This window comes from Balaenoptera musculus, chromosome 14 (genome assembly GCF_009873245.2).
Source record: "Balaenoptera musculus isolate JJ_BM4_2016_0621 chromosome 14, mBalMus1.pri.v3, whole genome shotgun sequence".
Taxonomy (NCBI): Eukaryota; Metazoa; Chordata; class Mammalia; order Artiodactyla; family Balaenopteridae; genus Balaenoptera; species Balaenoptera musculus.
The window spans coordinates 9,808,938-9,835,142 of NC_045798.1; the positions used below are offsets into that span (position 1 = coordinate 9,808,938).

Below are 26,205 nucleotides of genomic sequence, written 5' to 3' on the forward strand. Positions count from 1 at the left end.
CTCCAGCCAAGAGCTAGAAACCCTACATTCCTAACTAACAAGTACCACAATGGTATTTTCCCCAGCCACACTCCTTTACTTAGCTGAAGGAGTAGACAGAGAGGAGTTTAAAAATGGAAGGCCAGGGAAGGGTCGGAGAGCCCTGTGAGAGGTAACAAGAAAAGGAGTAGAAGAGTAAAGGTCAAGGTGGCTATGGTCAGAGTAGACCTTGGAGGGCATTCTGGAAGAGAAGCAGTTACAAGTGATGACAAAGTCATGAAAGCAGGCTGCTAAAATAAGATGGAAATGAATGATATTGAAGTAACAGAGCTAAATTTCTGCAGGAATAGTGTTCTGTTCCAAATGATCAACTTGAAAATAAAATTTTGCAAAATCTACCATTTGCAAACTAACATTTGAAGATATAAGAAGGGTCTTAGCCACAAAACTATGGGAAACTTAAATACATTCCAAATGTATTTATACCCCTCTGTTCTAAATACCAAGAAGTTATAATTATATTACAAAATGAATCAGACAATAGCTCTTGCCTATTAAAAAATGCAGAAGTGGATAATGTTCATTTTGAACAACCACAACTATTTTCTAATCATAATTCTGGGCCTGTTAAGCAGAACTATTTAATATTTAAAATGTTGGAAGTGGTTTGTTTGATACACCGTATGATGACAGTTACGTAACCACAAAATTCAGGTCTTTGAGGTTAGATCCACAAAAGTCAGTTTTTTCTTCAACTTTAAGCTTTAAAGGAGAAAATGAATCAGGAAGAACTAGTATAAAGTGTTGAAAAACAAAACATAGGTCATCCTGACTTCACACATGATAAGGTCAGGACAGAAAATTAGGATTCATCTCTGTAGCACATGTCCCCTACGAACAGGCAACAAAGCCTCCCCTGCTCATAATCTCTTCTTGTCCCAGCAGCTAGAATTCTTGACCAAACACCTGTCTTTAAAAGTCTCCTGGGGGAATTCCCTGGCAGTCCAGTGGTTAGGATGCTGCACTTCCACTGCCAAGGGCATTGGTTCAATCCCTGGTCGGGGAACTAAGATCCTGCAAGCCACAGGGCACAACCAAAAAAATTAAATTTAATTAAAAAATAAAGGCTTTTGTGCAAATAAAATAAAAGCCAATAATGGCAAAACCATGACTTTCTAGTAGATGGAGATGTTACAATAAAGGAGAACACACTGGTGAGCAAATCCATGCAACACCTAACAACATTCCACAGAACAGGACAGACCAACACGACAAAATTAAGAACAATAGGCCAACCACCTGCACCCCGCATTTTACTTAAAATTTTCAATAATTTTAAAAATAATTTCTTATCTTACTAGAAAAGAATGTCATTTTTCCAAACAGAGAACTACCTAATCATATCTTTGCCTCTAGGGTACTTTAACAAGGAAAATGAGTTTTGTGACCCATAAGTAGAAAGGGGTTTATTTCTACCCTGGTTAGCACTAAAATAAAATAAGCTAATCTCTAAGGTGTGGTATCTTTTACTCATGTGATTTCAAACTGAACCGAAGTAAAGTTGATTTCATACTGTTCTTCACAAATGAATACATTGTGTCCTTTGACATAAATTCAAGTATGTATGCATTTCTAACATACACAGCAACTAAGGCAAATTAATTACTTTAAAAGACCTTCAAAATAGCCCACATGCATGTTCTAATACTTCACTCCCTTACCTGTGCTTCTGACTTTTCTCACTTGTACCAGAATCATTTGGGCCTTGTTTTCAAAGTTAGCACCTGGGATTTTGTTTTCTGTATTTCAAAAGGGTATTAAAATGCCTACTAGAAGCAACCTTTTGTCAGAAAAAATATACTCTGGATATGTCATGTTGTAGGAAAGCTGCTTTTAGTCTGGCTAGGAGTAACTGCTTTCTTGAGTTTCCTGGAAATGAGTGGTAATTACCAGTTGTCTATGGCAATGTCTATGTAAGAAAGAAAAAAAAAGAAACACCAAAAACTACTAGTTTTTCCCTGGCTTGGGTGTAGTGTGTGTAAAGACCTATAAAACTTTAAAAATATCAATTGAAAGAATCAGTATACATTGAGTACCTACTACATATCTGTAAGGCATTATGCTAGATACCACAGGGTATACACATCCCTAGGTTCTATAAACATGATGTCTGAACTCCAGAAAATTATAATGCATTGGGAGAGACAAAATACACTCACAAAAAGATATACACTGCTTTGTAAAGCTGAGTGTTCAGTACATGGGGTAAGACAACTGATTTTTCAACTGTGCTCCATGAAATCTGATTTCTTAAAGGTACCTGAGCAGACAGAGCAAAAGCTGAATAAATAAGGTTCTAGGATAATTCCCAATCCCCTCCCCCACCACTGCCTTATAAGTGGGATTCAGCATGAGATTTCCTTGGGGGTAGGGGGGAACAAACTATTCTGTGCTGAAAATAAAATGTAGTAAAGCTTAGAAGCCATTGTTATAGGCAATCAAAACAGACCACAGTGAGCTGGGAAGGTCAGGGAAGACTAAAGAGGAAAGGAGATTTGAGCTTGGTCTTGAAAAAGTATCTAAAATTCTAGTTAGGAAGGAAGATATTCAGAGTGGAGAATAAATCCAGCAGTAAGATAACCAAGCTCAAAAATGGAGAGAAGAATATCTAGCATGCAGAAAACGCCACCTTAGGTCAAGAAGTGGATTAATACTGGGGAATAATGAGAGATGAGGTTGAAAAAGAGAAGTTCCACTGGGGAGGGCCCTGAATGCCAAGGTATGGCATCCCAACTTTATTCTGTAAGCCACAGTGGTCACTGTAGATTTTTTAACAAGGGATGAGATGTCTGACAACAAAACAATATAGCCTAGAGCAATAGTTATTTTGACTGTGATCATCACAGAAAGTTTCTGAGTCCTGAAACTCAAAGTAAATTTACCATTCAAGGAAGAAATGACAGAGCCTTAGCAAGAGAACTGAGATGGAGACTACTGGAACAGCTGAAGTAGGCAAGAGAGCTCAAGGATGTCAGCTTCCAAAGTGCAAATACAGGAGAGGAAAAGCAGCAATAACGAGCTCTAAGAAACACAGTACGCCACGTGAAGAAGTTCTTTCCTGAGCAACAAGCAGCTCCAAGGAAAAGTACAGTGTATCATGTTAAGAGTCTCTTATTTTCAGTCCAAACATCACTCCTTGTGTTAAAAATAAATTAATTAAAAATTTAAAGAGAGACTCTATGGTTTTCTAGTTAGAATCAAACCAAACCACCCAAATCATTTTCTTTTGTTCTTTTCTGAGATCTGACCCAGGCACCCCTTTGACCAAAGTCTGGAAAGAATCAACTGATGTGGAAAAGCAAATACCTAAGTTCTGTTTTGTTAAAAATACAATTTGCAAATTAATTTGTGTTTCTGTTCCTCTGATGGAAACCAACAGAAAAGCCTAGAATATGACTAAACAACAGGACAGACATCTCGATCGGTGCACCATTCAGAAAGTGCAAAGGATACAGGGCTTCCACAATAAACAACCATACAAATGCTTTTGATGTTACAATATACTTTATCACAAGTTTGAATAAAGTAACTGGACCCAGAAGCTCTATTTAGGCAGCGCCAATCTGCACCAGAATGCATCAATAATGAAGAAACCTGATATTCTTCCTATACAAAACGAACTACAAAATTTTATAGTACTATGATAAAATGAGATAAAAAAAATGTTCCTGAGAGAAAAATATATCCTACTTAAATATTAAAAAGCAGTAGTTCTGGGGACTTCCCTGGCGGTCCAGTGGTTAAGACTCTGCACTTCCACTGTAGGGGGCAAGGGTTCGATCCCTGGTCCGGGAACTAACATTCCACATGCATGCATGTGGCACAGCATGGCCAAAAGTAAATAAATAAATAAATAAATAAATATGCAATAGTTCTTATTTCCCCTACTAATAAACTGTGTTTGTGAGATGTACAAATTGGATTCCCTAGTTAAAACTTCAGATAAAACATTTTTAAGATAAAATATTTCACCTTAGTTTTACTAGGCCCTTTATGTAACATAAAGGCACTGTAATTAGTAATTTAACATTTGAAAAGCAATTTTCTTAAAACCTTAAATTGGCTAAATTAAAAGTTGAGCTGAAATTGTTCAGAAATTTTATCACTTAAAATGCTGCTGGGGGGAGGAGTCAAGATGGTAGTATGGGAAGACGTGGACTTAGCATCTCCCTACAACTAGGGCGCCTGCTGGCTGCTGGTGGGGAACTCTGACCCCCAAGGAGACAGGAGGAACCCCAGAGTGAACCAGTAGGACGTAGGGGGACCAAGGGGAGAGAAGTGGAGGCCAAACAAGATCAGTGCCCCTGAGGCCAGGGAGATCAGGAGAGGCAGGTAGGAGGGGCTCTCCAGGAAGAGTGGGAAGGGAGCAGATGGCGATCACCTGGCCCACTCAGGCAGCGGAGCCTGCTGAGCTCTCAAGCCGGTTCCCCTCGTCCAAAGCCCCATCCAGGCCACGTGGGTCCTGGGGGCACAGGAGGGAGGCCGGGGAGATCAGGAGTGGAAGGCAGGAGGGGCCATCCAGGGGGAGCAGGAGAAGGGCGGAGGGCGATTGCCCCGCCCACTGGGGGCAGGGGAACCTGCTGAGCTCCCAGGCCAGTCCCCTGCCCTCCAAGGCCCTCCCTTCCACCCCCATGCAGCCACACTGGTCCTGGGGACATAGGAGGGAGGCCCAAGAGATCAGGAGAGGCAGGCGGGAGGGGCCCTCCCTGACATCAGACCAGAGGAGCAGGTGAGAGGAGAGGAGGGCGTTTGCCCTGCCCACTCGAGCCCAGGAAGGCTGCTGGGCTCCCAGGTGAGGTCCCCTGCTCTGACACCAGGGGTGGGGGGCACGCCTGGGCCCCTTCTGTTCCTTGAGCCTAAGCCCCACCCCCCACAGGGCCTTTTCCAGCCCTGTGGGTCCTGAGCATTGGCCCCGCCCACCACCCAAACCTCACCCTTGTTTAGGCCCTGCTCTCCATGGCCAAGGCCTTCCCCCAACCCTTTTTTTTTTTCCTTTTCCCTCATTCTCTTTTTTACTACTGTGGTACTGATGAACCTTCCGGTTGCTGATTCATCTATATTATTATTTTTACATTCTTTCTAACATATCTGTTAGTTTCCTAGTCTAATTTTATTTTTTACTTTGTTACTGTTCTCTTTTTAATTCTTCTCTTTTTTTTTTTTTTGCTGCCCCACACGGCTTGCAGGATCTTGATTCACGAGCCCGGGGTCAGGCAGAAGCTCCTGCGAAGGGAGCTCCGAGTCCGAACCACTGGACTAATAGAGAACCTCAGACCCCAGGGAATATTCATCAGCGTGAGGTCTCACAGAGTTCCTCATCTCAGCACCAAGACCCAGCTCTACCCAATAACCTACCCAGCTCTACCCAATAGTGGTGGAAGCCTCAGGCCAAACAACCAGTAAAACAGGAACACAATCCCACTCATTAAAAAAAAAAAAAAAAAAAAGAGTCAGCAAAAAAATACGTCACAGATGAAGAAGCAAGGTAAAAACCTACAAGACCAAATAAACAAAGAGGAAATAGGCAATCTACCTGAAAAAAATTCAGAGTAATGATAGTAAAGATGATCCAGAATCTCGAAAATACAACAGAAGCCCAGATTGAAAAAATACAAGAAATGTTTAATGAAGATCTAGAAGAACAAACAAACAGAGATGAACAACACAATAACTGAAATGAAAAATACACTAGAAGGAATCAATAACAGAATAACGGAGGCAGAAGAACAAATAAGTGAGCTGGAACAAAATGACAGAAATAACTGCCAAGGAGCGGAATAAGGAAAAAAGAATGAAAAGAATTGAAGACAATCTCTGAGATCTCTGGGACAATACTAAACAGACCAACATTCAAATTATAGGCATCCCAGAAGAAGAGAACAATAAAGGGTCTGAGAAAATATTTGAAGAGATTATAGTGGAAAACTTCCCTAACATGGGAAAGGAAATAGTCACCCAAGTCCAGGAAGCACAGAGAGTCCCATACAGGATAAACCCTAGGAAAAACACACCAGGACACATATTAATCAAGCAAAAATTAAATTCAAAGAAAAAATATTAAAAGCAGCAAGGGGAAACAAAAAATAACGTACAAAGGAATCCCCATAAGGTTATCAGCTGATTTTTCAGTGGATACTCTGCAGGCCAGAAGGGAGTGGCAATATATACTTAAAGTGATGAAAGAGAAAAACCTACAACCAAGATTACTCTACCCAGCAAGGACCTCATTCAGATTCGATGGAGAAGTCAAAAGCTTTTCAGACAAACAAAAGCTAAGAGAATTCAGCACCACCAAACCAGCTTTACAACAAATGCTAAAGAAACTTCTCTAAGCAGGAAATGCCAAAAGAAGGAAAAGACCCATAAAAAACAAACCCAAAACAATTGAGAAAATGGTAATAGGAACATACATATCGAAAGTAACATTGAATGTAAATGGATTAAATGGCCCAACCAAAAGACACAGACTGGCTGAATGGATACAAAAACAAGACCCATATATATGCTGTCTACAAGAGACCCACTTCAGACCTAGGGACACATACAGACTGAAAGTGAAGGGATGGAAAAAGATATTCCATGCAAATGGAAATCAAAAGAAAGCTGCAGTAGCAACACTCCTATCAGATAAAATAGACTTTAAAATAAAGACTGTTACAAGAGATAAGGAGGGACATTACATAATGATCAAGGTATCAATCCAAGAAGATATAACAATTACAAATGTTTATGCACCCAACATAGGAACACCACAATACGTAAGGAAAATGCTAACAACCATGGAAGAAGAAATCGACAGTAATACAATAATAGTAGGGGACTTTAACACCCCGCTTACACCAGTGGACAGATCATCCAAACAGAAAATAAATAAGGAAACACAAGCTTTAAATGACACAACAGGGCTTCCCTGGTGGTGCAGTGGTTGAGAATCCGCCTGCCAATGCAGGGGACACAGGTTCGAACCCTGGTCTGGGAAGATCCCACAGGCCACGGAGCGGCTGGGCCCGTGAGCCATAATTACTGAGCCTGCGCGTCTGGAGCCTGTGCTCCACAACAAGAGAGGCCGCGATAGTGAGAGGCCCGCGCACCGCGATGAAGAGTGGTCTCCGCTTGCCACAACTAGAGAAAGCCCTCGCACAGAAACGAAGACCCAACACAGCCATAAATAAATAAATAAAAATTTAAAAAAAAAATGACACAACAGATCAGGTAGATCTAATTGATATTTATAGAACATTCCACCCAAAAGTGGCAGAATACACTTACTTCTCAAGCGCACACAGAACATTCTCTAGGATAGATCACATCTTGGGCCACAAATCAAGCCTCAGAAAATTTAAGAAAACTGAAATCGTATCAAGCTTCTTTTCTGACCACAACGCTATAGGACTGTAAATCAATTACAGAAAAAAAACTGTAAAAAACACAAATACACGGAGGCTAAACAGTGCGCTACTAAATAACCAAGAGATCACTGAAGAAATCAAAGAAGAAATTAAAAAAATACACTGAAACAAATGACAATGAAAACACGACGACCCAAAACCTATGGGATGCAGCAAAAGCAGTTCTAAGAGGGAAGTTTACAGCAATTCAATCTCACCTCAAGAAACAAGAAAAATCTCAAATAAACAATCTAACCTAACCCTACACTTAAAAGAACTAGAGAAAGAAGAACAAAGAAAACCCAAAGTCAGTAGAAGGGAAGAAATCATAAAGATCAGAGCAGAAATAAATGAAACAGAAATGAAGAAAACAACAGCAAAGATCAATAAAACTAAAAGCTGGGGGCTTCCCTGGTGGCGCAGTGGTTGAGGGTCTGCCTGTTAATGCAGGGGACACGGGTTCGAGTCCTGGTCTGGGAAGATCCCACATGCCACGGAGCAGCTGGGCCCGTGAGCCACAACTACTGAGCCTGCGCGTCTGGAGCCTGTGTCCCGCAACGGGAGGGGCCGCGATAGTGAAAGGCCCGCGCATCGCGATGAAGAGCGGTCCCCGCACCGCGATGAAGAGTGGCCCCCGCTTGCCGCAACTAGAGAAAGCCCTCGCACGAACCAAAGACCCAACACAGCCAAAAAAAAAAAATAAATAATAAATAAATAAATAAAGTAGCTATAAAAAAAATTAAAAACAAAAACAAAAACAAAAACTAAAAGCTGGTTCTTTGAGAAGATAAACAAAATTGATAAACCCTTAGCCAGACTCATCAAGAAAAAAAGGGAAAGGACGCAAATAAATAAATTTAGAAATGAAAAAGGAGAAATCACAACTGACACTGCAGAAGTACAAAGGACTACTACAAACAACTACATGCCAATAAAATGGACAAACATGAAGAAATGGACAAATTCTTGGAAAGGTACAATTTTCCAAGACTGAACCAGGAAGAATTAGAAAATATAAATAGACCTATCACAAGTAATGAAATTGAAACCGTAATGAAAAATCTTCCAACAAACAAAAGTCCAGGACCAGGTGGTTTCACAGGCAAATTCAATCAAACATTTAGAGAAGAGCTAACACAGATCCTTCTCAAACTCTTCCAAAAAACTGCAGAGGGAGAAACACTCCCAAATTCATTCTACAAAGCCACCATCACCCTGATACCAAAACCAGAAAAAAAAAATCACACAAAAAAGAAAATTACAGACCAGTATCACTGATGAACATAGATGCAAAAATCCTGAACAAAATACTAGCAAACAGAATCCAACAGCACTTTAAAAGGATCATACACCATGATCAAGTGGGATTTATCCCAGGGATGCAAGGATTCTTCAATATATGCAAATCAATCAATGTGATACACCACATTAATAAATTAAGGAATAAAAACCATATGATCATCTCAATAGATGCAGAAAAAGCTTGTGAACAAAATTCAACACCCATTTATGATAAAGACTCTCCAGAAAATGGGCATAGAGGGAACCTACCTCAACATAATAAAGACCATATATGACAAACCCACAGCAAGCATCATACTCAATGGTGAAAAACTGAAAGCATTTCCACTAGGATCAGCAACAAGACAAGGATGTCCACTCTTGTCACTCTTTTCTTTTTCTTTTTTAATTGATTATTTAATTTATTTATTTATTTTTGGCTGTGTTGGGTCTTCGTTGCTGCACGCGGGCTTTCTCTAGTTGCAGCAAGTGGGGGCTACTCTTCATTGCAGTGCACAGGCTTCTCTTGTTGTGGAGCACGGGCTCTAGGCACACGGGCTTCAGCAGTTGTGGCACGTGGGCTCAGTAGTGGTGGCATGCAGGCTCTAGAGCACAGGCTCAGTAGTTGTGGTGCACGGGCTCAGCTGCTCCACAGCATGTAGGATCCTCCTGGACCAGGGCTCGAACCCGTGTCCCCTGCACTGGCAGGCGGATTCCCATCCACTGCGCCATCAGGGAAGTCCCTCGCCACTCTTATTCAACATAGTTTTGGAAGTCCCAGCCATGGCAATCAAGAGAAAAAGAAATAGAAAGAATACAAATTGGAAAAGAAGAAGTAAAACTGTCACTATTTGCTTATGACATGATACCATACATAGAAAATCCTAACGGTGCCACCAGAAAACTACTAGAATTGATCACTGAATTTGGTAAGGTTGCAGGATACAAAATTAATGCACAGAAATCTCTGGCATTCCTATACACCACCAACGAAAAATCAGCAAGAGAAATTAAGGAAACACTCCCATTTACCACTCAACAAAAAGAATAAAATACCTAGGAATAAACCTGCCTAAGGAGGCCAAAGACTTGTACTCAGAAAACTATAAAACATTGATGAAAGAAGTCAAAGATGACATAAACAGATGGAGAAATATACCATGTTCTTGGATTGGAAGAAATCAATATTGCGAAAATGACTATACTGCCCAAAGCAATCTACAGATTCAATGCAATCCCTATCAAACTACCAATGGCATTCTTCACAGAATTAGAACAAAAGAATCTTACAATTCGTATGGAAACAAAAAAGACCCCAAATAGCCAAAGCAATCTTGAGGGAAAAAAAAAAAAAAAAGAAGAATCAGGCTCCCTGACTTCAACTATACCACAAAGCTACAGTAATCAAGACAGTATGGTACTGGCACAAAAAGAGAAATATACATCAATGGTACGGGATAGAATGCCCAGAGATAAACCCACGCACATATGGGCACCTAATTTATGACAAAGGAGGCAAGAACATACAATGGAGAAAAGACAGCCTCTTCAATAAGTGGTGCTGGGAAAACTGGACGGCTACATGTAGAAGAATGAAATTAGAACACTCCTTAACACCATACACAAAAATAAACTCCAAATGGATTAAAGACTTAAATGTAAGACCAGACACTATAAAACTTTTAGAGGAAAACATAGGAAAAACACTCTTTGACATAAACCACAGCAAGATCTTTTCTGACCCAACTCCTAGAATAACAGAAATAAAAACAAAAATAAACAAATGCGACTTAAACTTAAAAGCTTTTGCACAGCAAAGGAAACACAAACAAGACCAAAAGACAACCCTCAGAATGGGAGAAAATATTTGCAAATGAAACAACAGACAAAGGATCAATCTCCAAAATATACAAACAGCTCAAGAGTTCAATATCAAAAAAACAAACAATCCAGTTAAAACAATGGGCGGAAGACCTAAATAGACATTTCACCAAGGAAGACATACAGATGGCCAAGAGGCACATGAAGAGATGCTCAACATCACTAATTATTAGAGAAATGCAAATCAAAACTACAATGAGGTATCACCTCACGCTGGTCAGAATGGCCATTATCAAAAAAGAAAGAAACAATAAATGCTGGAAAGGATGTGGTGAAAAGGGAACCCTCCTACACTGTTGGTGGGAATGTAAATTGATACAACCACTATGGAAAACAGTATGGAGGTTCCTTAAAAAACTAAAAATAGAACTACCATATGACTCAGCAATCCCACTACTGGACATATACCCTGAGAAAACCATAATTCAAAAAGAGAAAAAACCACGGTGGGGTGGGGATGGTGGTGTGCTGAACTGGGAGATTGGGATTGACATGTATACACTGATGTGTATAAAACTGATGACTAATAAGAACCTGCAGTATATAAAAACAAACAAAAAAAACAACTAATACTAAACTTTCTTTGGTTTATTTGTATGGAAATATGTTAATATAAATGTTTCAGACATTACATGAAATTTCTAAAAATCTTAACATTACATGAAATTTCTAAAAATCTTATATGTTCTGGTATAATGTTATAAGTCATAATTCTAGTTATTACTTTAAAATGTATATCTCAGAAATAAATAAATTTCCTTGTCAATTGCATTATTATGAACTTTCATCATATCTTTAACCGTGGTCATTTTTAAGTCTTCTGTCATTTACAGACAGTTCTGGGTGTACTCTGATGCTTTTGCAAAAATGTTCCTATAAAAAGGTTTCATCTTCAAGGAATTCATGGAAAAGACTCTGAAAAGTACAGGTTTCTGGTAACTGACTATACTGCTGAACTGAATGAATAAGCATTTTCAGAACTCTAATGGAAAACTGATGAATTCATAAAAGTGCTAACAAAAGATCAAGACAAGAAAAAATTAATTACATGGGACTGAGTGAACTAATGAGGATGATTATAGTTTTTGTGACTTTGTTTGAATAAAAAAAAAAAATCCCACAAGGACTCAGAGGCAAAAAATATACAAATCAATTTTCACTGCAAAGTAAAGGAGCTGTTACAGTGGAGCATTACTGGACTGAATGTCAATATTATGACACAGTATGAGTGTGTTTTGTGTTTGGTAATTGCAATCATTGTTGCTTTTGTTGTGGTCATCCATTTACAATGCTTGGTGTCAGTTTATTTATCTCTTGTAAAAATAAAATACAGTGTGTGTGTGTGAAAAAAACAAAAAACAAAAAGAGACACGCACCACAATGTTCACTGCAGCACTATTTACAATAGCCAGGACATGGAACCAACCTAAATGTCCATCAACAGATGAATGAATAAAGAAGATGTGGCACATATATACAATGGAATATTACTCAGCCATAAAAAGGAACAAAATTGAGTTATTTGTAGTGAGGTGAATGGACCTAGAGTCTGTCATATGGAATTAAATAAGTCAGAAGGAGAAAAACAAATACCATATGCTAACGCATATATATGGAATCTAAAAAAAAGGGTACTGATGAACCAAATTGCAGGGCAGGAATAAAGAGGTAGACATAGAGAATGGACTTGAGGACATGGGGTGGGAGGGTGAAGCCAGAGTAGCATGGACGTATATACACTACCGAATGTAAAATAGTTGGCTGGTGGGAAGCAGCAGCATAGAACAGGGAGATCGGCTCGGTGCTCTGCGATGACCTAAGGGGTGGGATAGGGAGGATGGGAGGGAGGCTCAAGAGGGAGGGGATATGGGGACATGTGTATGCATATGGCTGATTCGCTTTGTTGTGCAACAGAAACTAACACAGTATTGTGAAGCAATTATACTCCAATACAGATGTATTAAATAAATAAAATAAAATAATTGAAAATACCTTAAAAAAAATGCTGCTGTATTTGACTTAAAATATCAACCAAGGGTTTCCCTGGTGGCACAGTAGTTGAGAATCTGCCTGCCAATGCAGGGGACACGGGTTTGAGCCCTGGTCTGGGAAGATCCCAAATGCCGCGGAGCAACTAGGCCCATGAGCCACAACTACTGAGCTTGCGCGTCTGGAGCTTGTGCTCCGCAACAAGAGAGGCCGCGACAGTGAGAGGCCCGCGCACCGCGACGAAGAGTGGCCCCCGCTTGCCGCAACTAGAGAAAGCCCTCGCACAGAAACGAAGACCCAACACAGCCAAAAATAAATAAAGAAATAAAGAAGCTTTCATTAAAAAAAAAAAAAAAAAATCAACCAAATACCAGGGAAAAAATTTTAAACCCACAAACCAGATTCCTCTGAAAGATCTGAATGAAGATCAGTAGTCAAGACTCCACAGGATCAAATGCACAACCAATTCTACAGCAAAGCCAGATTAATGTAACACAGAAGAACAAGAGAAAAATCGAAGTCCACTTCGTGAGGCCTGCTGTATTTAAAAAACAAGGTGATAGATGCCACAGAACATTAGATTTCTAATTCCTATATTACCTCCAAAATAGGTCAGACAAAATTCTAACAAAGACCTCAATAGAAAGATACACTTTGCAGAGTGGTATCCAGAGGTGAACATTCTGTTTTCAGCTTCTCCATTAGGCTCCTGGTTCAGTACCCCATTTTGAGGGGGGAGGAGGAGCCTTTAGCCTATGCCATCCGAAAGAATGAAATGGTCTAATTTTGTTTGAGGGTTTTTTTTTATAAAAGGTACTGTTTTCATCTCAAAAGTTAAGGGAAGACAGAGAAAGGAAAGGGGAAAGAAAGTGATTTTATAGAAGATTTAGGGCAAAAAAATCCAAGGTAAATTCAGAAATATTCAGGAATCAGAAAACAGAATGTGGGAACTGTCTTCCAATACTATTAGCCAATACAGTAGTCTTTTTACAACTAACTCTTAAACTTATAGCACAAGTGTTTGGCAATAGGTTAAGAAAAAGTTAGTAGACAAAATTAATTCCAATTCTTAAACAGCTATACAAACACCATTCTGTTTCCTCGGCAGATATATAAAACATTTTACAGATTCAGACTGTTCTTTTGTAGTATAAATTAGAAGACCAACTGTTCAAGTGCACATTCTCACTTAAAACTATTTGCCAGGTCTGATCTGGGTAAAAAAGCAATCAATTTCTGTTTACAGTCAGATGGAATAGAAATTAAGGTGGAGACAATTTATCCACACTCCTTTATTGCCCTGCTTTATTACTAGTTTTTTAATATATTTGGTGTTCATAAGACTCCACTGAGACTGTGCAGAGCAAGAGAAAAAATAAAACTAAAACCAGACAGTAGGGCTTCCCTGGTGGTGCAGTGGGTGAGAATCTGCCCGCCAATGCAGGGGACACGGGTTCGAGCCCTGGTCTGGGAAGATCCCACATGCCACGGAGCAACTAGGCCCGTGAGCCACAACTACTGAGCCTGCGCGTCTGGAGCCTGTGCTCTGCAACAAGAGAGGCCGCGATAGTGAGAGGCCTGCGCACTGCGATGAAGAGTGGCCCCCACTTGCCGCAACTAGAGAAAGCCCTCGCACAGAAACGAAGACCCAACACAGCCATAAATAAATAAATAAATAAATAAACAAATAAAAATTTTTTAAAAAAATTAAAAAAAAAAATCAGACAGTAACTGGGTATACTTGCATTAGACAATATTACCAAGTAAACTGTCTTCCTGAAAATGTCCTGGACTTGTCTGAATTACCTACTAGGGAGTTCAGGAATGCTACCTTTTTTATTGGCACAAAAATAGACATATAGATCAATGGAACAGTATAGAGAGCCCAGAAATAAACCCACACATCTACCGTCAATTAATCTTCAACAAAGGAGGCAAGAATATACAATGGAGAAAAGACAGTCTCCTCAGCAAGTGGTACTGGGAAAGCTGGACAGCTGCATGTAAATCAGTGAAGTTAGAACACTCCCTCACACCATACACAAAAATAAACTCAAAATGGCTCATAGACTTAAATACAAGACATGACACCATAAAACTCCCAGAAGAGAACACAGGACAAACATTCTCTGATATAAATTGTAGCAATGCTTTCTTAGGTCAGTCTCCCAAGGCAATAAATAAAAGCAAAAATAAACAAACGGAACCTCATCAAACCTATAAGCTTCTGCACAGCAAAGGAAACCATAAACAAAATGAAAAGACAACCCACAGAATTGGAGAAAATATTTGCAAATGATGAGACGGACAAAGGCTTAATTTCCAAAATATACAAACAGCTCACACAACTCAGTATCAAAAAAACAAACAACTCAATCAAAAAATGGGCAGAAGACCTAAACAGACATTTCCCCAAAGAAGACATACAGATGGCCAACAGCATATGAAAAGATGCTGAACATCACTAATTATTAGAGAAATGCAAATCAAAACTACCACTTCACACTGGTCAGAATGGCCATCATCAAAAAGTCTGCAAATAATAAATGCTGGAGAGGGTATGGAGAAAAGGGAACCCTCCTATACTGTTGATGGGAATGTAAGCTGGTGCAGTCAGTATGGAGAACAGTATGGAGGTTCCTTGAAAAACTAAAAATAGAAGAGTTATAAACATGAAGAATATAGCAGATAATTTCTGTATGCTCTAAAAACATACAGAGATAAAATTTTAATAAATGAAAGCATATATTTTAATAAACATGCAATACTTCCCTATTATGTACCTCAAACTACTGTTTAGGTTTCCATCACCTGTTCCACCATACCTGTTTAATTTTTTTAATCTCAATAAACTCTGTGCCACCTCCATACTGGCCTCAGTAAATGCTGATGGATCTCCACTTACCATTTGGCCCCGGCATGGACATACATCCTTCTCTAACTAGCCCACAGCAAGGCTGAGGCAGTAAACTTTCTAATGGTACAGTTTTAACAGAAGACTATTAGAACGTGGACTTACTTAGAAAAGCTACTCCCAAAGCCCACAGGCCCAAGACAACCCCCTGACAGGGCTTTCCTGCTCAGCTTCCTGGACAGCCCCCAGCCACAAGACCACCTGCCTATGTATCACCCCACCTGCCTGCCTACCACAGGGCCTATCCTACCTCCTGCCCAAAGGGCAGGCTGTCGATCCCAATCACTTCTCCAGCTTTAGAGCTGCCTGCCTGTCCAATGTTAGCACCTCCTGACCATCTATAGAACCTACTGCACTCCTTGCTCCAAGAATGTGCCTACTCAGCTGCAAGGCTGTGGCCAGCCCCGCCATACTAGAGCACCACCCAGGAATGAATCTGGAACACAGAATCTAAGGATTCTCAGGCCATATCCTGCTCTGGGATCTGCCTCTTCCTTAGATGACTGACATGGCATTCCTAATGTCATGCCCTTCAGAAAAGATCCCTCTTTGTTACTCATAGGACCCCACCCTATCAGACATACAGGATGACCACATGAAAACAAAACAGTGCAACACCAGAATAAAATAATCTGTACAGTTTTATTTCTCACTGCTCTCTAATCACACATTCACAACCCGACTTCCTCCAACTACTACAACATACACAATTTTTCATGTCTCTGAACTCCATTTGGGATTCAATGCCACCAATTTCAACTTTCCATTTTTTCCTGAATTCTTTCACATGCTTTGGTATCTCCAACTCTGAAAATGTCTAGAGCAGAGCTTCTTCTTAACATGGAGTACCTGAACTCCCTAGGAAACAGTGAACACCACGGAATTAAATGTAGAAGTCTCTGTGTATGCATTTTGTGTAGGGTGAGGGTATACAGCATCCCTAAGTTCTCAAAAGGGACCCAAAATATATTAGGTCTTGAATTTCTCTGTACTGTCTATAGCAATTAGCATAGCAATGAATACATTACAGAGCTCAGTAAGCATTTGCTGCCTGGCTGCAGACATAAGACCACTTTTGGCTTTCTTGTTCTTTGCATGAAACTGCTTCTTTAAAAGTATATGAAGGCCCTAATTTCATTCATTCAAAAGACATTTATTGGGACTTCCCTGGTGGCACAGTGATAAGAATCCGCCTGCCATGCAGGGGACACGGGTTCGATCCCTGGTCCAGGAAGATCCCCACATGCTGCAGAGCAACTAAGCCCGTGCACCATAACTACAGAAGCCCATGTGCCACGACTACTGAAGCCTGCGCGCCTAGAGCCCGTGCTCCACAACAAGAGAAGCCACTGCAATGAGAAGCCCGTACATGGCCAACAAAGAGTAGCCCCCTCTCGCCACAATCAGAGAAAGCCTGCACGCAGCAACAAAGACCCAATGCAGCCCCCCCAAAAAAAAAAAAAGACATTTATATTGAGACCATATTGTGTGACAAAACACCATATTAGGCTCCAAGGATGAAAAAAATACAGTATCCGTACACAAAGAACTCATAATGGGGGAGACAGAAACATCTAATTATAACACAACATGGTATAAGGGCAATGATGGAGAGGAGGCTTCTATGTGATAGCTGATATTATGAGAGTATATAAGCGACTGACATGTGGGTAAGAGCACTGGGCAAAGAAAGAAAGGGAGTTCCCTGGTGGTCTAGTAGTTAGGATTCGGCGCTTTCACTGCCATGGCCCAGGTTTAATCCCTAGTCAGGGAACTAAGATCCTGCAAGCCGCAAGGCGTGGCAAAAATAAAAAAATAAAATTAAAAAAAAAAAAAAGAAAGAAAATAAAGTTGTTAAAGAGACTAAACCTTAAAAGCTCATGTCAGGGAATTCCCTGGTGGTGCACTGGTTAGGACTGTGCTCTTCCACTGCAGGGGGCCACAGGTTTGATCCCTGGTCGGGGAACTAAGATCCCGCATGTCACGCAGCATGGCCAAAACAAACAAACAAACAAACAAAAAAGGGGTGGGAAAAAGTGAGACAGAGACACTCAAGCAAATAATTACAATTAAAAAAATTATTAAAAAAAAAAGTTCGGGCTTCCTGGTTGGCGCAGGTGATTGCGAATCTGCCTGCCAATTGCAGGGGACACGGGTTCGAGCCCTGGTCTAGGAAAGATCCCACATGCCGCGGAGCAACTGGGCCCGTGAGCCACACTTACTGAGCCTGCGCGTCTGGAGCCTGGCTCTGCAAGAAGAGAGGCGCGATAGTGAGAGGGCCCACACACCGTGATGAAGAGTGGCCCCCGCTTGCCACAACTGGAGAAAGCCCTCGCACAGAAATGAAGACCCCAACACAGCCATAAATAAATAAAAATTTAAAAAAAAAAAGTTTTTTAAAGTAAAAAAGAAAAGTTCATGTCATAGAAAAGAAATGAAAAAAAGAAACACTAGGGGAACACAAACACATTGAAGGGCAGTGTGACAGAAATGAACGCCCAAGAATAAAGGCAGGGAAAGAACTGATTAATAAGACCATGAAAACACAGAGGAGAAGCTTCTAAAGGAGGGTGAAATCAACAGTGTCAAATGCAGCAAGTAAAGACTGAAACAGTCCAGGGCTTCCTGGTGGCGCAGTGGTGAGCATCTGGCTGCTAATGCAGGGGACACGGGTTCGAGCCTGGTCTGGGAAGATCCCACATGCCACGGAGTGGCTGGGCCCGTGAGCCACAACTACTGAGCCTGCGCGTCTGGAGCCTGTGCCCCGCAACGGGAGGGGCCGCGATAGTGAAAGGCCCGCGCACCGCGATGAAGAGCGGTCCCCGCACCGCGATGAAGAGTGGCCCCCGCTTGCCGCAACTGGAGAAAGCCCTCGCACGAACCGAAGACCCAACACAGCCAAAAATAAATAAATAAATAAATAAAGTAGCTATAAAACGAAAAAAAAAAAAAAAAAAGACTGAAACAGTCCAAAAGATCTAGCAACTAGAGGTTACTGGTAGCCTCAGAAGTTTCCAAGTTGTGAGCATAAAAGGCAGACTACTCCTCATGGGAGGAGTCAGTAGAAAATGCGAGTTAAGAAGTCTGGATAAGAAAGGAATACAGAACAGTAATTAGAAGAATTCAAGATAAAAAGGGATCCTTTTTAGGATGAGAAGGACTTGAACCGGTTGTCAGGCTAAAGGGAAAGAGTAAGTGGAAAGGAAGAGGTTGAAGAGTCTGGACACAGAGAGGTGACATAAAAGAGCAAGAACCCAGGAATGGTAAAATGGACAGAGTCAAGGGCATGACTGGAGAAGCTGGGATTAAACAGGAAGTGAGATATCTCCTCTACTAAAGCCAAAGGAAAGAGAACAATGATGGCAAGGGGGAAGAGAAATCTGTAGATGGGGGAGGGGACAGACAGTTGATGATAGAGAGCATTCCCAATAACCAATTTTCTCATGTATGGTTTTTCACTTACTGTGACAAAGGAGCTGGCAAGCAAAAGTGATTCTGAAGGCTAAATCTAACTTGAAATAAGGAATTAGATGAAATTACACTGTACTAGGTGAATCTAGAGTCAAAGGATGAGTGTTGAGACAAAATATGTTCTGTGTTATTTCACTAAAGCTGGTACAATATGTATTTTTGAAAAACCATAACAGCTGAAATGCAGTAGGGAAAATAATCTAGGTCTAGACTTGGCAAACTTTTCCTATAAAGGGCCAGATGGTAAACATTTTTTGGCTTTGAAAGCCATATAGTCTCTATTACAACTATTCAACTCTATCGCTGTAGCATTAAAGCAGCCACAGACAATGCATAAATGAATGGGCATAACTGTGTTTCAACAAAACTTTATTTATTGATGAGTTGATTTGGTCCACAGGCTTTAAGTCTGCTGATCTCTGTTCTACAGGCTGAGAATAGTACAAAGGAAATGAAGCAGTAGAAAGAAGCATGAGAGAGAATGGAATAAGGAAGTACAAAAGAAGAGAAGCCACAGAACTAAAATACAGTTGAGTTGGGGTATAAAATCAAAGAGCAAAATATGAATAAAGGAGCAATAGGAAGAGCAGAAAGAGAATAAAGGAAAAAAGGAGATGAGAAAGGGAAGTTGGAAGGAGACAGAAAACCAAGTAAAAATTGAGTAGCGACAATATGCCAATTCCAAGGTAGACAGACACAAAGGCAGCTGAATGCCCTAAAAAATAGGTGGCAAAATGAAAAGGGGAAAATGAGAGCATCCCAGATCTGTCTGCACTGGAATTCAGATAAAAGATAAAACACACACTAATTTTCCAGTGATAATCTGATGGTCTCTTCTAATTACACATGTGCAAAATGAACCCACGGCTTGCAAGATGTAAAGCTACTTTTCACCGTGCCCATAAATCAAACTGGTATGTGTACAACATTCAAGAGGTCAGATGAAACTTACTCACCATATCCTAAGATATCAATTATTTCTACGCCTATTATTCATTTGCATATGTATATGAATGACTTTTAAACCTTATTAAAATCAATGAAGTTAGCATTAAAAACTTAAAAGCCACATTGACCTTACTAACTCTAAGAAGTTTTCCCCAAAAGAAAGCCAAACATTTAAAAAGGAAAAGGGGGCTTCCCTGGTGGTGCAGTGGTTGAGAATCTGCCTGCCAATGCAGGGGACACGGGTTCGAGCCCTGGTCTGGGAGGATCCCACATGCCGCGGAGCAACTAGGCCCATGAGCCACAATTACTGAGCCTGCGCGTCTGGAGCCTGTGCTCCGCAACAAGAGAGGCCGCGATAGTGAGAGGCCTGCGCACCGCGATGAAGAGTGGCCCTCCTTGCCGCAACTACAGAAAGCCCTCGCACAGAAACGAAGACCCAACACAGCCAAAAATAAAAAAAAATTTTTTAAGAAGACTTAAAAAAAAAAAAGGAAAAGAATTTTTGAACAATATAATAATCTGCATATTTATACTGCATGAGAATTTTGTTTTTTACTTTTGGCTTTATTTGTGGGGAAATCCTTTAAGGTAAATCCAGATTAATTCTGAACCAGCTCAGCTAAACAATAAATTAGACCACATAATTTATGTCACTATAGGACAACGTTTAAGAACATGACTTGGAGTTAGAGAGCATCTGGATTTGTGTCCTCACTTTATCAAGTTAATTAATCATGCCTCAGTTCCCTCACCTACAACATGTGGATAATAATCACACCCATTTCAGAAAGAAGTTGTGATGATTAAATGAAAAAATGCACATAAAATGCTTAGCACAGAGTCCAACACATAGAATAGACACTTGATTTTAGTTATGTATGATCAACTTAAGATTTTGACAGTACTATTACAGAATAGAATTATAAGATAAAAGCTCAGAAAGGAAACAAATTTCCCCCTTCTTTTAGGAAGCTACGATGTAATATTAGTTTTTTTGTTCTTATCACTCATTCACTTCCATTAATCCTTAAAAAAAAAAAAAACCTCAATCCATCTACCCATTTAAAACGTAGCAAAGTGGTATCAAACTGATACCAGTGGGGACTATTCAAGATAATCTACAATTCTGAGACAGAAAGGGCACTGTGAGGTAAGGAGAAAAAGTACAAATCCTCATGACCTCCAGAACAGAGCCATTCTTAGGATCTTATCGTATGCAACTCATGGCTCACATGCCTGACTACACCTCAGAATCAAATACTCAGCGCCTCACCCAGGCTAATTACAATGAAATCAGAATCTCCAAAAGTGAGAACTAGGCAATTTTTAAAACCCATGGAGAATAAAATGTGAAACCAGCACTAAGAATCACTAGTTAAATCCTACCTTCCTTTACTCAAGGAGACTAGAAATCTGAGTATGTGTTTAACACAAAATAATATAAATCTAAAAGCAGTACTAAGTGCCTTAATTTTCACAATAAATCATGCCAATTAATTACTCTAAAAAATTTTTCTCTATAGTATCTCCAAAATAATACTTTTATAGAGGCAACTTCTGCCAGGGTAGTGTTAAGAATCAGGATTAAGAGAACTGAAATTCTAAACACATGACTTAATACTATTTTCAGGATACTATGCACTGGACAGAATTGTATAATTCACTAAACCACTACAGTCTTTAAATAAAATACCTGAAATTACTCCACTACTAGATGTCCTCATCAAAAAAACTATTTATGTACATAGTAAAATACATTCATCCCCTTATGAGTGTACTGAACGCTGTCAAAGCTGTTGCTCTGATTTGTATTTTCTTGGCTTTCTACAATAAACACAAATTACCTGAGAAATAAAGGCATAATAAAATAATAAACAAAATAAAGTAAAAATTTAAATACATAAATGTTTAAGAGGATCAATGAATGGGATGGATACTACACATGTCTTCAAGTAATATTTACAAAGTCCAAACTTGGGAAATGCCAATTCCCTTTAAGAACAAAAACCAAAGCATACTGTGAATGGCTTTTAGCTAAATGGCCTGGTACCCAATAGACCAGGGAACGTCTGTTGCTGTTGTTGCCAATACTTTTTCCAGAGTGCTAAGTGATAAATTCAACTAAAATTTTATTTTTCCTTTTGACTTATGATCCAAGTCACTTTTTAAATTTAAAACAGTGAAATACTTCAATAGTGTAAGTATAAATATAAATAATTTTGTGCTCCTGGACATAAACATAATCAACTCCAAAGGCAGTCACTAAAAAAAGACTTGTTTCCTTGTACGGGCCACTGAAGGACTCTTAGACAAAAGAGTTATGAATCAAAGACACAGACAATTAGGAAAATACAAGATCAGAACAGTGCTTTCATCAGCAACGCAAAAGCAGTTTCAGAGTACCTAGCCTGGCTAGCTTCTGAAAAAGCAATCTAACTAAAGGTGAAAACCTTATTAAGAGGTCCAAGAGAAAGGCTTTAACTTTCTGGAGGCTTGTAATTTCTAAGTAACAGCATAGAAGAATCAGTGCAACAATGAAAACAACTGTTGGTATAGACTGAATAATGAAAATCAAAAACTGCTGTTATAATTTGCAATAGAAATGACTACAGAATTTGAACCCCACCCCCAAAAAAATCATTTGAGAATTTTAGAACCAATTTCAAAATTGCTCAGGAGAGCCTTTCAATGTGTTATTGAACACTCAATACTGCGGAGTATGCTCTCCAAATGAGTAACAGCAATGCCCATATTTTCCTCCTCAATAGACACCTGAAACAGACTAAATTTTAACATAACTACATCACTGCTTTTATACTCTTAAAACATAGTCCCATACTCTGAATGTTTCTTCCAGTATACGTGTTCTACTTCCTTACGTTTTTCAACTTCATTAGACAATCATTTTCTATCCATAGCTCTCTGCCCTTCTCCCTTAGCCCTGTGCTTTGATTTCTTTACAAATTAAAAAACTAAAGTATTTATAGAACAACAAGCATAGTAAAACTATAAGTATTATTTATAAACATTATAAAACTAAAAACGTATAAGCTAAAACACTGTAAGTCAAATGGGACAAGAAATTTTTAGTTGAGTATAATCAGTAGCATTCTTGATCATAAATCTTTAGAAAATTCTTTACAAACTGTTTTTTAATAGAATACAAACTCTCATTATTTATCCTACCAAAAGTACCAAGGAATCTTCCCCCGAGGTTTTAAATATTTTCCAGCAAAAGTGCATTAATATTTCCATTTGTCTTAATCAAAAAAGCCCTTATTTCTTAAAAAAAAAAAGAAAGAAAAAGAAAAAAGAAAAGTCTGTATGATTAGTGCAGAGAGTCTTTGCCTGAATATATCTAATAAACCATAAAGCATATTTAGGAAATCAAAACTCACCTCTTCTTGCATAACTGGAGTCCATATCTTTAAACTGTACCACAACAAAATCTGAACACTTGAACAAAATACTCTCCATTATTTCTTCACGCTTTGGCCCCGAACTGGATTCTGTACTTTTCTCATGCGCAGCATCAAGTACCAAATCACACTAGAAAGAATAACATAAGTAAATATTCAAAACATTTATAAAATAAAATCTGACATGAATTCTTTAGCACATCAAGGTACTATTTCTTATATGCCTTTGGTAAAAAATTATCTCAAGAGATCCTTATAATCATACCTTTTTCTCAGAAATATGATCTACTATCTATTCCAATATTCAAAAATCCTCTCATCTAAAAGTTGGTCTTTACTACCATGGTCTGTCTTAAGCACAATAGTGGTAAAGAGGAAAACAATGAAACGCCAGATCACTCTTCTAGTCCATAATACTTGCAAAGACAGAAAATATTTTAATAAGCAAAAAGAGCAAGAAGTCTTTTTGAATACACAAACCCGTCTATAAAGTAATCAGTACTTGAAACTGAAGAGCGAAATCATTCAAAGTGGTTTTAAAAAGCACATTAAAGGTAAAGTACTAAGCATGAAAATGTGACACACATACCTGCCTCACAACTATAAACTGCTAAATCAGAAACTAATAAACACTACAAGGAAGTCACACAAACATATACAGTAGTTGATGATTCAAGGGGTTTTACATTTAAAACAAAGAAAAAAAGTAAAAATTACCTTAGGACTGTATGTTTTAAAAACTCCTTCATATATACCTCCGTTTTTCACTTGTACTTCACATTTGGATCCCTAAAAACATACAATTAATTTATCAAAGAAACACTGTGCTATGCAGTCATGGGGGATAACTGCTTTCATTTTACTTTTTAATAGCTTCATTCAACATATTAGGTAACCACTGACAGAATAAAAAAATTTTAAAACATTAATACACCAAATTCTCAAAATTCTTCAGGAGGCCTTGCTCAGAGTCTGCAGTATAAGTTTAAGTAGTGAAATTTAGTATTTTTGACTCCAGTTTTATTAAGTGACAAAATAATGCACTAAAGACAATCAACTAGTAACATTATTTCGTACACAGCAGGGTTAACAAGAACGCTTTTATAGTGAGTTGCAATGGCTTGAATAGAGTTCTCATCTGTTTTCTAAATCATCCTGATTAAACATGACCTAAGAAATGTTACTTTGAGAATCATTCACATTTTAACTTCATGAAATTATTTTATTCCACTCACAAGGCAGTTTCTCCCCAATACTCTGATAACTTACAACAACTGATGTAAGTATATGAACCATCCTCATATTTGCATAGATTCCATCAAAAGAAATCTGGAATATTAAGAAAAAACATTATTGGAACTCATTATTTATCTTTGTATATATATTAAAGTTAACACTTCTTTTGTTACAAAATATTTACTTAGGTTTATAATACCTTACACTCATTAAAGGGAGATTTGGTTTACTACAATCTTTTGCCTCCTTATGGAGTAAGTTTTCAAAAGTGAAATCAGTCATAACAACTAACAATGTTTTGACTATACATGATACAAAAAAGCAAAAGTGAACTTCCGTATATGAGGAAAGACAAAACCACAGGAACAGAAGACAGGTCAATGACTGAAGAGTAGGATTCACTACAAACTGGCATGAGGGATTTCTGGAGGTGATAAACTGTTCTATTACCTTGACTGTGATGGTGGTTACACAATTGTATACATCAAAACTCACAGAACTGTACACTAAATAGGGTTAAATATACCTTAAAAAATAAATGGGGTAGGGACTGCCCTGGTGGCTCAGTGGTTGGGAATCCACCTGTCCATGCAGGGGATACGGGTTCCAGCCCTGGTCCGGGAGGATCCCACATATCACGGAACAACTAAGCCCATGCGCCACAACTACTGAGCCTGAGCTCTGGAGACAACAAGACACAACTACTGAAGCCTGCACGCCTACAGCCCGTGCTCCGTAACAAGAGAAGCCACTGCAATGAGAAGCCTGTGCACCGCAATGAAGACCTAATGCAGCCATAAATCAATCAATCAATCCTATGCTTAAAAAAAAAAATAAAACAAAATAAAACAAATGGGGTGGAAGGGGAACCTCTGTAGAAGACCCTTGACTATCTTCTCTTAGCATATCTGAATCAATGATATTGCTCTAAGGTATAATAAACCACATCACTCCTTATTACACACTACATAAGCATGTGTCCTGATTCTGAAGAAGAAAATCTGTCCACAATAAAGGCGAAGTCTCAAAAAATAGTGACAACTTCTCATTTATATTTCTTGCATCTTGTGGAACTTGCACATTCTGTCCTTTGTGCCCAGTTTAATTTCACTGATAAAGTTCCAAAATTTAAAACCAGAAGGCCCTTTTCCAGGGAGAAAAATGAATAAAAGATAGCACATTATTTCAAAAACAAAACCCCAAAGTTTTGAAAACTCCAGTCCTAGTGTTCCATTTATCTCATTAATCATTTGTATTTGCCTTTAGTCATTTATAAAAGAACAAATGAGTTGTTATTATTAAGCATGAAAAATAAAAATATAATTTACAGATAATTCTGCATTTTACACATGGAGTCACCATTAAAAAACAACAGATAGGACTTCCCTGGTGGCAGGTGGAAGTCCTAAGAATCCGCCTGCCAATGCAGGGGACACAGGTTCGAGCCCTGGTCCGGGAAGATCCCACATGCCACGGAGCAACTAAGCCCATGTGCCACAACTACTGAGCCTGCACTCTAGAGCCTGCAAGCCACAACTACTGAGCCCACACGCTGCAACTACTGAAGCCCGCGCGCCTAGAGCCCGTGCTCCGCAACAAGAGAAGCCACCACAACGAGAAGCCCACGCACCACAATGAA

At 39.2% G+C, this 26,205-nt stretch overlaps 1 protein-coding gene across 14 annotated transcripts in view; it reads right to left on the reverse strand.

The window, feature by feature from the left end:
- Positions 1-26,205, reverse strand: part of ATXN2 (ataxin 2) — a 132,820-nt gene that overhangs the window by 73,949 nt on the left and 32,666 nt on the right. For all 14 annotated transcript variants that reach the window (XR_005016201.1, XR_005016200.1, XR_005016202.1 and 11 more), the window contains exons 3-5: positions 24,600-24,659; positions 24,048-24,119; positions 23,310-23,460 (exon numbers count right to left, since the gene is read on the reverse strand). Coding sequence is in view for 10 of the 14 variants with exons in the window: in XM_036823297.1 (XP_036679192.1) it covers positions 23,310-23,460; positions 24,048-24,119; positions 24,600-24,659 (283 nt within the window). In the remaining 4 variants the exon portion in view is untranslated. The remainder of the gene's footprint in view (positions 1-23,309; positions 23,461-24,047; positions 24,120-24,599; positions 24,660-26,205) is intronic.